The following is a 14404-nucleotide window of genomic DNA, read 5'->3' as shown; positions in this document are numbered from 1 at the left end:
TGTTTGTCCAGTTTGCTTTGGAAATCCAAACTTATTGGCCCACAACAACCCCTCTGTCAGTCCGTAGAGTGGTACGATCCGCTCCTAATTAATGTTTGTGAAGTGGCCAATTTAGTCATTTGGTTGGGACAGAGGGGAGAAGGCTGTCAGGCTGTCAGGCTGTCGGCGTCATGACGACACAGCAGAGGGAACGCCGTGTAAAATGATTCTGTTGTCTTGTTGTTGTGTTGTGTTGTCAGTGTTTCACCTGACAGAATGTGTGTCTTCCCCTGCAGTCAGCATCGAGGCCGTGAGTGCAGACGACCTGCTCTCTGTCATCCTCTACCTGCTGGTGAAGACGGAGATCCCCAACTGGTGAGCTGTGAGGATGAGTCGCTGTGACCTTTGACCTTGTGGTTTGTTGAGAAGTTGTTGTGGAGTTTGTGAACTGCATGAGTCTGTCATGTGGAGGGAAACTGAAATATAAAATCTGAAAGTGAGAGAAGTGATGTTGCTGTTAACTCAGCTGTCATGGTGATGAGACACTATGAACGAGTTTGTCCTATTAATTAATTAATCACACCACATGTTTGTGTGTCAACAGTTTGACTAAAATGAACCTAAAGAGCAGAAACGCATAAAAAAAAAAAAACAGGAGAGAACATCAATCACAAATGTAGTTTAGTCCGCCTTAAAACCAGCCGTCAGGACTTCTGGAACTTTGTGATGTCACAATGTCATCTCCTTTCTCAAGTGTTTAAAGTGAAATCTGGTATATTTTTATCAGACCCTCAGATCCTCTCCTCTGATTGGCTGACTGACCTGTTGTTTCTAGAGCTCCAGAGAGAAGCCCGAGAGAGGATATGTAAAACTACACTGAGATGGTTTTTGGTTCTTAAACCACAAATATATCTTCTAATGGAGATCAACACTTCAGAGAAAACACAGAAGAAGTTAAAACATGGACCTTTAATTGCTTCCTGGTTGGCTCCAATGCTTACAACAACAAACTCTTTTTTAGCTTCAGTCTCAGCTATAGAGCAGTGAAACTACTAAAGGTAACAGGCAGGGTAAAACATAAAGACAACATCTCATGGTTCCTCATCCACATGATGTTTCCTGTTTAACCTCCTGTTAAATATCCGTCAGCATCAATAAATTTAATCTGCAGAGGACAAAACATAATCTGGATTTGTGATTTCTACACCTGAGTAACGGGTCGAGGTTGATGGGGGGAACGTTTTCCAGCAGCTGTGCAGGTTACCTTGTTGTTTGTGTTCAGGATGGCCAACCTGAGCTACATCAGGAACTTCTGCTTCAGCCACTCCAGTAAAGATGAGCTCAGCTACTGTCTGAGCACCTTCGAGGCTGCAGTGGAGTACATCAACCTGGGGAAGCTGCAGGACACACACTCTGTGAGAGACACACACACACACACAGAGACAGACACACAGTGCTATATCTCAGCAGTATTTCATATTGACCGATGGTTGGTTGTTTCTGTCCCTACAGGGCTCAGGTGAGCTGAACGACAAAGCGTTGTTCAAAGAGAGGATGAGGTTGTTGTGTGAGAGCGCCGCCACGCCCATCCACTGTCTGTTTGAGGTGAGCTGCAGGAAACCGAGCCGCCTCTCTGCAGCTCTCAGCAGCTGCTACGGCCCACCAGAGACTCATTAGTTCACCAAACTGTGAAAAATGTGTGGTATTAAAAATGTGGTTTAGGAGTTTGAGTCATTGTTGGGGCCTCGGTTTGCAGTAAGTAAGAATTGATGTTGTGTTAATTCTTCATGTATGTGTGTTTGTGATTTAGCACATAGCAAATGGAAGCGAGGCCGAGGTTGAGCGCCTGCTGAGTGAAGGAGAGAGCGATGAGGACGTCAGGATGTGTCATCCCCTCTGCTCCTGTGACCTCTGTGACCTCCAGCTGTCCGGGTCAGCATCCACACAGACCTGAACCCGACCCTAACTCAGACTTTACCCTGAACCAGGCCTGTGAGGCAGACAGCAGTTTAAACCAGATACTGGTGACTCACAAAATACCAGTACAAGTCCTACCACTGCACACACATTTTTCCAGGAACCCCAACCCCCCTCCCGACTTCTGTTTTCTTTACTACTCATATTTCTACTCAAGATTCATTTCCCCTTTTCTCAATTTTTGTTGCATCAGAGCTGTGAATCAGGAAACAAAAGCTCTGTGCTGATTTCACTTCTCACTTCAATACAAACAGAAACATTCAAAGTGTGTTTTTGCCATTTTGCTTACTTTTAACTGTGTAACGTGCAGGATTTGTTTTCTCTGAGTGTTTACCTGAAATATATTTTTTTTGTATGTATATCAACACTTCAAATGAAACACAGGAAAAGTGTAAAACACTGAACCTTTAAGCATCATTTGCAGATGGCTACAGGGGACATAAGTTAAATTGGCATTTAAATATTTGACATCACACTGAGAAAACTGTGAGCAGCGTGTGACTTCACAGCTTGTTCATGAACCTGTTGTTCTGTTGCAGGCGGCTGAACGACCCATCCATCGTCACGCCGTTCTCCAGAGACGATCGAGGTTACACTCCACTGCACGTCGCTGCTATCTGTGGTGAGCAGCTGCTAACGTACAGAGGGATGAAGCATGGGAGCAATGTGAGCCCTAATGTACCTGTAAAACCAATAAACCAACCTGTGTGTGTGTGTGTGTGTGTCAGGCCAGGCCCAGCTGATAGACCTGCTGGTGTGTAAAGGGGCACCGGTCAACGCCACGGACTACCACGCCCTCACACCGCTGCACCTGGCCTGCCAACGGGGGTACCAGGGAGTCACGGTGAGCACGCATGGACACACGTGCTCATTCCTACAGCACAGTGTTTATTTGTGTGTGTGTGTGTGTTTGTGTGTGCATAAAAATGTTATATGAAAAGAACTTCTGTATACAGATAGAATATTTAAACCTGAGTCCCTAGAGAAAGCAGAGGTTATGACAACATGAATAAAGGTTATTTTTACTATATGATACCACAGTGCAAAAATGAAACTTATAAAGGGGAAGTTACAACATAAAGCAAGGTGAGATATAAAAGAAAGAACAATAAAAAAGAAAAAAATAATACCATAAGATAAAAATATTAAAAAATTGAATCAAATAAGATTAACAGGGAAATAAAAATGACTGTGCAAATAGAAAAGCTAAAGAAGATAAGAATAGATTATTGTTTATTGATCTCTGGGGGGAAATGAGGTGTTACAACAGGTGACGTACAGAAGATGCAGAAGAACGGATGAACCCCCACCCCCAATCTCAGGATACATCAGCTGCTTCTAGCATAACACACCCCATACATTTCAACAAACTGTCAGCGCTCAAGTTGCATTGTGGGTAATGTAGGCAGCAGGTTGTGTGTAATAAAAAAGACAATATCTCTGCTTCTGCTGCATCAGGGTGTAAAGAAGGGTGAATAAAGTTATACACAGGTTAATTTATATTACTATTAGAAAACAAAGGCAATAACAATATATATCAGTGATACTATATATTATATCATGCATCAAAATGAACAATGTACTTTCTGTGCACTAGCTGCTGCTGCTGCACTACAAAGCCAACACAGACGCTCAGGACAACAACGGCAACACACCGCTGCACCTCGCCTGCATGTACGGACACGAGGACGTGAGTCATACTCTGAACCAGAAACCTGCCCAATCCATTCATCTCATTTATTCATCAGCTCAGCATAACCCTTCATCTACAGCGGTATGCATAGGCTGCTCCGCACCATCCGATACCTCACTATGAACTGTGAGCAGTTCAACATTTTAGAGGTTAAACTGAGCAGAGTGTGGCAGAGTTTTGTTTTTTATCATTTTCTAGTCAATAAATTAAAAGTTTGTTTTTTTACATCATTACAATTGAATTTTTAACAGTTTTTCATTTTGTAAATTCTTTGGTAACTTGCAATGGTGTCAGTTTTTACTTTTATAGATGAAGCAGTAATCACTTAATGAAAACTGTAATAAAATAACTGTCAACTACAGACCTGCAGCGTGTAGAAAGAAACAATCACTCTTCTTTTGATTTCCGGGGAATGACGGTGGTTGTGTGTGTTGTGTTTAAGTGTGTGAAGGCCTTGGTGTACTACGACGTCCAAATGTGCCGTCTGGACCTGCAAAACGATAAAGGCGACACGGCGCTGCACATGGCGGCTCGATGGGGCTACGAGGGAATCATCCAGGTGCTGCTGGAGAACGGAGCCATTACCAACATCCCCAACAAGAACAAAGAGTCGCCGCTGCAGTGTGCGCTCAACTCCAAGGTGATCAACACACACAGAGACGGGACCAGCTGGGTCAATACACAACTGTTCTGTAGTTCAAATCCAGACTCTTGAACTAAAATAAATGTTTTTCTGCAAAAGAACAAACACAAAAGACTGATTTGACTGTTTTTTTGGGATCTGAGACAAACTCTGCCAACTCTTTGACTAATATGAGAAACTTTAGCTTTAACAGCTGAATCTGACACGGTTAAACTCTCATACTGCACCAGTCTTTGGAGCAGTTTCCTGCATCACTACCTGAGCAGTCAAGTTTGTTAACTGTGAGAACTGAGGGACAGAGTCACTCATACAAGCAGCTGGTCACAGCCAATGGAAGGAAAGAAAGAATCAGAACCCCGCTCACTCCATCCAGCTGACATTGTGTTCATGTCATGAGTCCTGTAGTTCAGCTAATCTGATCAGCTGCTGTTGTTTCCAGGAACAGAAGGTGTTAGAGTGGCTGGGTCGTGGGAACAGAGCCCACTGATCCTCTTACAGGAGAGTCAACTTCAGTCTGTCTGCTCTGAATCTGACCTCAGAGCAGCTGAACTACGCATTACAGAAGCTGAAACATGTTTCTCCTGCTTGAAAATATGTGCTGAGGTGTGTGTGTGTGTGTGTGTGTGTGTGTGTATTTTCCCGTAGATCCTGATGTTGTTGCAGTCAACTCAGAGCAGCCGTCAGCGCAGCAGCAGCAGAGTTGATGTGAGTCTGATCTACTCGCATGTCTCCAGCCTGTAAACTTGAAGGGTCAAAGGTCACAGAATCCAAAGTTGATAAGCAACAAATTCTAAGTACTACATAAACATTTCAGTTTAGACACAGAACTCATTAAAGCAGCAGGTGAGAGAGATGCTGGGTTTTATGTTTTGTAACCAGTGGTGGGACAGAGAGAAGCTCAGTATGATGTTGGGATACTTCAAGTTCAATTTTATATGACTTTGTTGGAAATAAAAAGATTATTTCAAAATCCAAAGTCCATAAAGTATTTTTTTAAATCATATGTTTCAAAGTTTCATAATTCTAGTGCAGAAACATTCACACACAAGTTTTTTTCTTACTTGTTTTTAGAAAAAAATACATTAATCTACAGAAGCCTTGAAATGCTGGGAAGAAAGAAAAACAGACAAAATATTTTTTTCTCATTTTCTCTTTTTTTTTTTTTTTTTTTTTTTGCCAGGATCATTTTTTTTTTTGTCATTTCAGTTGCCTTTCATTGCTTCAATAGAAAAATCCTTCCATCAGTGGTTGTAATATGAAACTTGTTCATTGATCCAGTAGAAAGAGGCAGGATCAGGTACAACAGTGCAACATGTAAACTCGTTGTTTTTTTGTTTGTTTGTTTGTTTTGTAAAAATGCTCCAGCAGCGTTTCTTTCCTCACAGAAACTTGTGTGAAACTTTGTGTGACGCAGAGTTTAATTCACATCTTTGTTCCTCAACATGGAACAGGACCAGTTTTTGCATGTCTAGCATTTGGTATCACAACCACATTTTTATCATTCCCTCTGCCCCTCCTCCTCCTCATCTTCCTCCTCCTCCTCCAGTCTCCCAGTCGCTCGCCTCTGGCTTCAAACTGCAGCAGCCGGCGCTCCTCCATCTCCAGCACCTCCTCTCTGGGCTCCGAGGCCAAACCAGAGGGAGAACGGGTCAGACACAGAGAGGTGAGTGAGAGCAGTAACATGCTGATGGGAATGCTGAAGGAAACACTCCGAAGTCCTAACAAGCCTCATCACGTAACTAGACAAGTGACAATGGGAATACTTTATTGTAGCTGCTCCATAACCCTGTTGGTGTGGCAACAGGTAACAGGGATACAAATAAATAACCAATATTTTCAGTCAAACCAGCTGAGGCCTCTTCCATTCTTCTTCTGTGGTTGTAATACTGAAGCTGAAGTAGTTCCTTATACGACAGAAGAAGAAGAAGAAGCTGTAGAGGTAGTACGCTGCTTCTGTTTCCATGCCAACCGACGCTGTGTGTGTTTGTGTGATTGGCAGGTGGAGAAGCTGCTGCGTGCTGTGGCAGATGGTGACGTGGAGATGGTGAGAAGATAAACAGCAGAAGTCACATCACATTAACATCTGAACACCCTGCTCTGGAGAGGCACTGTTTTCATCTGTGTGTGTGTGTGTGTGTTTCAGGTGCGTTACCTGTTGGAGTGGATGGATGAGGAAGAGGAAGATGAAGGAGAAATTCGGTCCGAGGCTCTGCTCTGCCACCCGCTGTGTCAGTGTCCAAACTGCGCTCCCACCCAGAAGGTCGGACAGCTCCTCAGAAACAAATCACACGTCAGCGTTTCTCAGCAGTGCAAGTGTTTATAGATACATCTGTAGTTTTAAAAACCAAAAACCATCTCAGTGTAGTTTTACATCTCCTCTCTCAGGCTTCTCTCTGGAGCTCTAGTAATAACAGGTCAGTCAGCCAATCAGAAGAGAGGATCTGAGTCTCGCTTCTGATTGGCTGACTGTTTTCTGAGTGATAGAATAAAAGTATAGCAGATTTCAGGTAAACACTCCTGCAGGTGGGGTGGACTTGGGGCATGGCTGAGAGCAGTGACCGCTTTGTTGTGACATCACAAAGTTCCAGAAGTCCTGACGGCTGGTTTTAAGGCTCAGTTTCTGAATACAGGCTGTGTGCATTTCTCTGTGGACTGAGGCTTTGATACTTTCACAGTATTAATATAGAACCTGGACCTGCTTTATAATCACAAACACATGGACATCTACCTTTAGACTGTGGAGCTTTAATGACCTCATCTTCTTCTGCAATGGTTTAATGGCAGCGACTGGTCTCAGACTTCTGGACCCTACATTCACACTGGTTTTAATGTTGCAACAGATCAGTGTATAATTTATCATATAGAAACTACTACATATAGAAACACTGTGATACTTAATACAAAAATGTTACATTATGTATAATAACTTACCATGAGTACTACATAAAACTGAAAAGTACTACACAAAGGACATGAAACATGACTTCAGTCACAGGCGTCCACGTCTGATCCTCTGTCCTCTTTGTGTGTTGCAGTTGTCTGTTCTCCAGGCCGGAGCTCTCGGCGTCAACAGCTCTAACGTTGATGGCTTCACGCCGCTCCACGTCGCCGCCCTGCACGGCCACTCGGCGCTGGCCGCCCTGCTGGTCCGCCACGGAGCCAACGTCAACGCCCGCACCAACCAGAGTGCCACACCGCTTCACCTGGCCAGCCAGAACAGCCACATCCAGGTAGGAGCAAAACGGGAGCAAACCGGGACAGGAAGTGGTTCAGATTAGTACAGCATACAGAGCGACAGTGTTTTGTGTCAATGTTGATCCAGCTGTTTGTGTTTTTAAAGCTCCACACAGTCTAAAGGTAGATGTCCATGTGTTTGTAATTATAAAGCAGGTCTAGGTTCTATATTAATACTGTGAAAGTATCAAAGCCTCAGTCCACAGAGAAATGATGTAAACAAACTTCAAATAAAACACAGGAAAAGTGTAAAACATGGGACCTTTAATGGTTTTGTGATGAAGGCTTTTCCTACTTCTCACAGTAAATATGTGGGTTTATTCTTTTATTCTTAAAATCACTCTGTCATTCATTCATTCACAATAATAAACAGTTATTTATTGTCTGTCTCTGCACAAACAGAACTGAATCTCTGGCAGTAGATACATTTATCAGTGTTCATCCTCACATCGTTTCACTTTCAGTCCATCCAAGAAATAATTAACCTGTGACAGTCTCTAAATTGACTGTTTACCCTGCAAAGATCAGCTGACAGGGTTATAACGTTATTTAATCTTTATGAAAATGAACCAAAGATGGAGGCAGCGTCAGCCTCTGTGCTCTCTCAGGCAGCAGGTTTCCTGGTGGAGGTCACAGTGCTGTGTCCCTGTAGTGATAAAAATAAAAATGTTTACAGTGGCGTGATGTGCTGAAGTGGGTCAGCCACAGCGCTCACGTCACTCTGCCTGGTTCTTTGGTGCCACCTTGTGGTTTGTTAAACCAACTCTGAATGTTTCCCACTGACCAGAGCTGCGTCTGTTGTATCTGAAGCTCTGAGCCTCAGAGCTCCACTGTTTCCAGAAACTATTAAAAACGCATCAGTGAGACACACTGAGTGACATGATCCTTCATCACCATGAACACACACTGTAGTTCATTTAGACTCAGTCACACACACACACACACACACACACACACACACACACACACACACACCGTCCTGCTGCTGTAAATACTCACTACAGCAGCAAATGTGGATTAATCCGCTGCATTAAATCGTCCCCATGAATGTGCTGTTTCCTCCTGTTTGTCTTTTTCACAGTGAGGTGTTTTTCACTTTAAATTAAAGATTTAAAGCCTTCAGTGGGAACCAGTGGGCTTCGAGCTGAAGTCACAGACACAGTACAGAAGGACTATGGACCAACTTATGATTGGTTTTGTTTTTTTTTTTATGGAATTTGCTGAAAATGAGACGAATATAAAACATCAGCAGCCTTTCAGAGGTTTACTGTGTCTTACTTTTAATTTACTCAGAGTGAAACTGTGTCAGTTTGGAGTCTGAACAACAATCTTACTGACAGCTTCTCTTGGAGCAGAAGTTATCTCAAGGCACTTTTCAAACAGAGCAGGTCTAGACCGAACTCAGGGTGGGCGGCCACCAGCCTCGACCGGGGAGGGGGAGGGAGAGGGAGAGAGAGAGCGAGCGAGAGCGAGAGCTCAAGGGGAGGGCCCACCAAGTGACAGTAACTGCAGCAATAATTATAATAATGAGGATCATAATTATTTAAAGTTTCGTTGCTGTGAATCATTTTGTGTTCATTACCCTCCACATGATGAAGTAACTGTGTGTGTGTGTACATGTTTATGTGTGTTTTCTCCTTGATGTGTGCAGGTGGTGAGGTTTCTGCTGGAGTGCAACGCCAAACTGAATAAGAAGGATCACTATGGCAACACACCTCTGATAAACGCCTGTCTCTGTGGGAACCTGGAGACGGTCACCACCCTGCTGCAGGTAAACGCATCTGAATAAGCACCATGATGTAAACATCACGGTGGTCGCTCAGTGGCTCACCTGGTCGAGCAGCGGCTCGAATCTCTCCCCAACTTTCCATCTTTTAAAAAAGAGTAAAGTAAAGGCTGAGAGTGAAGGAGCAAATGTGAAAAATATGAAGCTGGTGCAGAGATTCTTCTCACATCAGATCAGTCAATAAAAAATATTTTCCCCCACAAGCAAAAAAAAAGTTAAAAAAAACAACAACAAAAAACTCGTACAGCCGCAGGAATAATCTGACCAACAGTCTCCTTATATCTCGCCCAGTTTTCATCCATGATGTTTGGACATCACATCTCTCTCCATAAATGTCCCACCATGTCTGAAGCCATAAGGAACATCAACATTAAAAGACAACACTGAATGACACAGAGTCACTGTAACAAGACAAAGGCAAAAGACAGTTTCTACAAGATGTTTAATTAGTTTTCATGTCCGTGCAGAGCAACGCGCTGGTGAACATGGCGAACCTTCAGGGGAACACGGCTCTGCACGAGGCGGTGCGGGGCGGACACCAGGCGCTGGTGGAGCTGCTGCTGAGGGGTGGAGCCTCACCCGGTCTCAGGAACAAGAGGCAGAGGACGCCACTGGACTGCGCCTACGAGCTGGGCGGCAAGGTGATCCTGCTGGACACTGCAGGGCCCGGAGAGGCTGGCACTTACAGCTAAACATCTAATATCTAAACTGTCTGTCAGAGGCCTGTGACACTGAAAAGGTTCAATATGCTGGACGTGTATTCAAAGTATTTATATAAACTAGATGTACATATTTACAGTGTGTAGATTTCTGTGCTAACCTGCTCTTTAGACTTTAAATTGGTTGTAGGATCAATGTGCAGCAAAGCCTTGTTAGTGAAGCAGGATTAGAAAAAATAACAGCAGCAGTAAAACTAGTTTCTGTTTTCTTCTACAGAACACTGAGATCTTGAGAGCTCTGCAGAAGGCGTCCGGACTTTCCCCCGATGCTGAACCAATCAAACTCCTCTCTGTGCCCAAAGGAGCTCTTGGTAATGTTAGAGTTTGGTCCTTTCACAGAGTCCTTGTCTAAGTTGTCAGAAATCACAGTCTTGTTTCAGCCGTTAATCAGGATTTCATCTGCAGCTCATTCGTTCGTGCAGCGTCTGAGGCTGCAGGACCACTCCAACGGCCGGAAACAGAAACTGGCTCAGTCCATCAGCAGGTAAACAAGGGGGAGGTGTGTAGATGCTTAGTTGTTGGAAGCGCTTGTTTCAACTTTTTTTTCCATTTTTTAAAAAATGTGCTTTATTTCAGGATTCAGCAGATGAAGAAAGGTTCCTCTGGTCCTCCACCCAGGTGTTCACCACCCCTCAACCAGGTACACAGCCCCGTGCTGTTCCAGTCCCTGATGTCATAGCGTTTTTAGTATTTTTATATGTTTTGTTGCGACTTTAACGCAGAGCTGAATCTTCGTTCAGACAGAGTTAGAGGTCCAGGGACTGGCAGCCCCCTGCTCTCCAACTTCATCGTCTTTATGACCTGACCTCAGTTTTTCTCTGCAGGTGAATCCAGACAGGAGGAGGTTGAGGCGAGGGGAGACGGTGGAGGTCAGCAGCCCCTCAGGAGGCCTTGACTCTGGGCCCCGGCTGAGAGAGCGGCCCCTGGGTCGCTGTCACACCCTGGACTCTGGAGAACGTGCACCGGAGCGGCTGCAGTGTAAACACACTCTGGACACAGACGTTCAGACGTCCAGAGATCCGGACGACACACAGGCGGAAGTCAACGAAACACACTCCACCGATGACTCCAGCTGCAGCCCCGGGAGCAAGACCTCGCCCTCCCCGCCGTCAAATGCTTCCTCTTATGCTGATAATTCATTTGAAGCCCCTCCCACACACGTCCTCACCAACCACGAGTCTGACGAGCCCTCTGACGCCAACAGCCAAAGTCTCCGCCCTGTAAACGGACCATTGGAGGCGTCATGTGACCTCCAGACCCAGCCTCACATCTACGCCGAGTCCTCGCAGTCAGACAGCAAGGATGGGAACTCCAATCCCACCCACCCTGCTGACCTCCCCTCCCCCACCCAATCAGGTGGAGGTGATCCAGGAGACACCAACCAGACACCAGAAGTGAGAGCAGAGTGGAGGCAGTGAGGAGACGTCGTGGGAGTCCTGCAGAGCAACCACACACAGGTTGAAGAGGACTTTCAGGAACCGCTCAGTGTAGAATAAAAACGTAATGTTTGCCAAAAGGAAAAAAAAAAACACACTGACTCAGTGACTCAGACTCAGTGTGTGGAAAAATACCCACTGAAGTCAAACTGATTCCTCGAGTTCCCGAACAGAGCTGAAAACCTCCCACAGTTTTTATTTTACAGAAACAACACACGAGTCACTTCACTCATATTACAAAAAAAAACATATTTTCTTACACACTTCCTCTGTGCAGGCTGGTTTTATTCCACCTACCACTCCAACACAAACACACCAAAATCAGCCCTGTATTTAAGTAACACAAGGTCCTGTGTTGTTGTTTCACGTACCAGTGAGACAACAGCTGTGTCCCACTTCAGGAGCCGCATCCTTCAGAGGACTGGTCTATGAAGACCGAACTGTACAAACAGTTGTACCATTAACTGTTGAACTGAGCTGAAACCCAATCCTTACATTTAACAGTGTGATCCTCAGCTCTCTGCCTGTGTTGTTTACTCATATATTGAATCCTGGGAAAGGCTGGGCCATGAAGGATCCAACCATTGGAGCACCCAAGGCCACATTTGAAGGAGCCTTTGAAATAAGACGGCCTAGTCGCGCCGCTGTGATGTCATCAGTCTTCACATTCAGCCTCTGAAGGATGTGGCCCCTGAATTGTGACAGTTTCAGATTCACAGAGTCCAGTTTGAATAATAAGTGGACAAGTCATCGCAGCGACAGTTATGTTCTCTGTTTCCACCATTGAGATGAAACACAATGACACCATTCATGTCACAAACAGATTCATCAGTTTGATCCTGTTCTGTTCTGTTTGAGGCCTGTTCCTCTGGTGGAAAGCAGTTAAAAATAAAACTCCTCTCAGTCAGAGCTGCGGCTCATCCAACCCAGTTCAGTGACCACAAATGTGTGTGATCTTCACAGAGTGAATCCTATTCACCTGCACTGTACTAAGGTGACAGAGACTCAGCCTGAAAACAAAGGAGACAAAACCACTGTCTGTGCAGGTGAAGTCATCAAATATGTTTGTAATTTGGGCGAATTGACCTTTTAAATGTCTCACAGTTCCTCCCTGTCATCGTTGGCAGCAGGTTAGCTCAGCTGCAGGGCTGCTCCTGTTGTCCCGACACAACTAAACTCATAGAAGACAAATTTAAATCACTTCACACATGAGAGGAAAACTCTGAGGTTCATCCTGATTGTCTGAAATCTTCCAATCAGGTTTAACGATCGTCTCCTCAGCGTACTGTTTCAGGAGCAGATTTAACGGGTTCTGCTCGTGTATAGTTTCATCGTGACTTTGGCAGCTCACATGTTGGTGGTGATGTCAACAGACTTCAGGGTTGCTCCCACATTTGGTCTCAGCAGCTCCTGTATCTCCTCCTCCCCTTCCTCCTCCCACCTGAGTTTGAAGCACTTTCCTCTTCTAGCCTTCACAAAAACAAAAAGGGAAGCAAACTGACCTGATTTTAGCTTCATACTGTTCGAATGTTGTTTCTTTCCTTTTATTTAAAACCACTAGACTCGCTCTGACCCGAGCACCAGACTTCATTTGAAGAACACGTTACTTTACTCGCTGTTATTGATTTCAGTTTAAAGTGGGTTTACAGGTTGACTGGTTTGCCCGCAGTTTAACATCATATAACTCAATTTTCTGTTTTAATAGGATGATTTTATTTTATTTATGACCGTTGTAGATGGTTGTGTGTCGCGTGTTCAGAGAGGTTCACCTTCTCCTGAATGTTAGAATGTGTTTTCTTCAGACATGGAGCAAGTTAAAGGATCACACCGCTGCTTCTGCGTACTCCTCATCCACTGATTAAAACTTATTTTACATCACTGCCCACTCAGAGTTCAGATTCATTTCATTCATTGTGATTTATTTCTATGAAAATCAACTTGCAGAGACTTGAAACTTGCTGCAGATCACAGCAACAGAAAAGAAACCTTGTGTTATTTATTAAAGGTCCATATTTTATGCTTTTCTTGTGTTTTAGTTGAAGTGTTGGTATTCATAAGAGGATTTATTTACAGTTTTAAGAACTGAAAACCATCTCACTTTTAATGGTGGGTCCAGGTGGGCGGGGTTTGGGGCATGGCCGAGACTGCTTTGCTGTGACATCACAAGTAGACTGGATGGCGCTTTAAAGGGTCTGATAAATGAAAGTGACTGATTGAGGCCCGAGTCAATATTATAAATTTTACCAGTTTTATGTGGAATTGTATTGTGATAGTGAAGTCATATCATGTATATCATAAACTGTTGTTTAAAAACAGACGAATGTGATAAAAGTTAGGTTCTACGTGTGTGAAGAGTCTGGTCATGTCATTCTAATGCAGAACAGTTAATCACACTGACTGATATCATGATGAGCAAGAGATTGATACTGAAAAAAAAAAAAAAGTATTTATGTTGTCCAGTGTTGATGGTTTTATCCTCCTGAAGCAAGTTTCAAGTCTCTGTCAGCTGATGTTTATAAGATGCTGAACTGAAATGCAACCAGCTGCTGCCTGCATCACACTGATCCACAAACACATTAAAACAGATGGTTGTGAATGTTACCTGCGATGAGGTGAAACAGCAAAACCAGCAGCCTGGTCCTTTAACATCAGTAGATCTATAACCTTATTTAAGACAAGTGTATTACACCCTAATGAAGTAAGAAGTACTGTATAACTGTCAGTGTTACTGTCCACATTCATGTCTCCCTCCGCCCGTCTGCTTCGTCTTTGTGGCTCATTCAGACTGAAACGATGTCAAACCCACTATAAGGTCAAGTCTTAATTATTTTTGTACCTGTTTTTATTTCCTGGTTTGGATGTTTAAAGATGATGTGAATGTGCCTTATTTAATTCACACCCAAATAACCCATAATAAACCCATGATTTTGATTTTAA

General features: G+C 44.0%; 1 protein-coding gene across 1 annotated transcript in view; it reads left to right on the top strand.

The window, feature by feature from the left end:
- ankrd27 (ankyrin repeat domain 27 (VPS9 domain)) overlaps positions 1-14404 on the top strand; it is a 31254-nt gene extending 16850 nt beyond the window's left edge. Inside the window, exons 10-28 of the mRNA XM_071460447.1 lie at positions 276-354; positions 1262-1394; positions 1492-1584; positions 1790-1911; positions 2496-2578; positions 2685-2800; positions 3554-3646; positions 4092-4289; positions 4938-4997; positions 5839-5955; positions 6292-6336; positions 6436-6552; positions 7328-7522; positions 9178-9297; positions 9780-9953; positions 10249-10342; positions 10437-10515; positions 10608-10671; positions 10856-14404. Coding sequence (XP_071316548.1) covers positions 276-354; positions 1262-1394; positions 1492-1584; positions 1790-1911; positions 2496-2578; positions 2685-2800; positions 3554-3646; positions 4092-4289; positions 4938-4997; positions 5839-5955; positions 6292-6336; positions 6436-6552; positions 7328-7522; positions 9178-9297; positions 9780-9953; positions 10249-10342; positions 10437-10515; positions 10608-10671; positions 10856-11449 — 2576 coding nt within the window. The 3' untranslated portion in view covers positions 11450-14404. The remainder of the gene's footprint in view (positions 1-275; positions 355-1261; positions 1395-1491; positions 1585-1789; positions 1912-2495; positions 2579-2684; positions 2801-3553; positions 3647-4091; positions 4290-4937; positions 4998-5838; positions 5956-6291; positions 6337-6435; positions 6553-7327; positions 7523-9177; positions 9298-9779; positions 9954-10248; positions 10343-10436; positions 10516-10607; positions 10672-10855) is intronic.

Source organism: Trachinotus anak, unplaced genomic scaffold (genome assembly GCF_046630095.1).
Source record: "Trachinotus anak isolate AG129_WGS33_773 ecotype Australia unplaced genomic scaffold, CSIRO_AGI_Tana_v1 ptg000002l, whole genome shotgun sequence".
Lineage (NCBI taxonomy): Eukaryota > Metazoa > Chordata > Actinopteri > Carangiformes > Carangidae > Trachinotus > Trachinotus anak.
The sequence above is the reverse complement of the archived record's forward strand: the minus strand, read 5'-3'. Positions and strand labels throughout refer to the sequence as shown.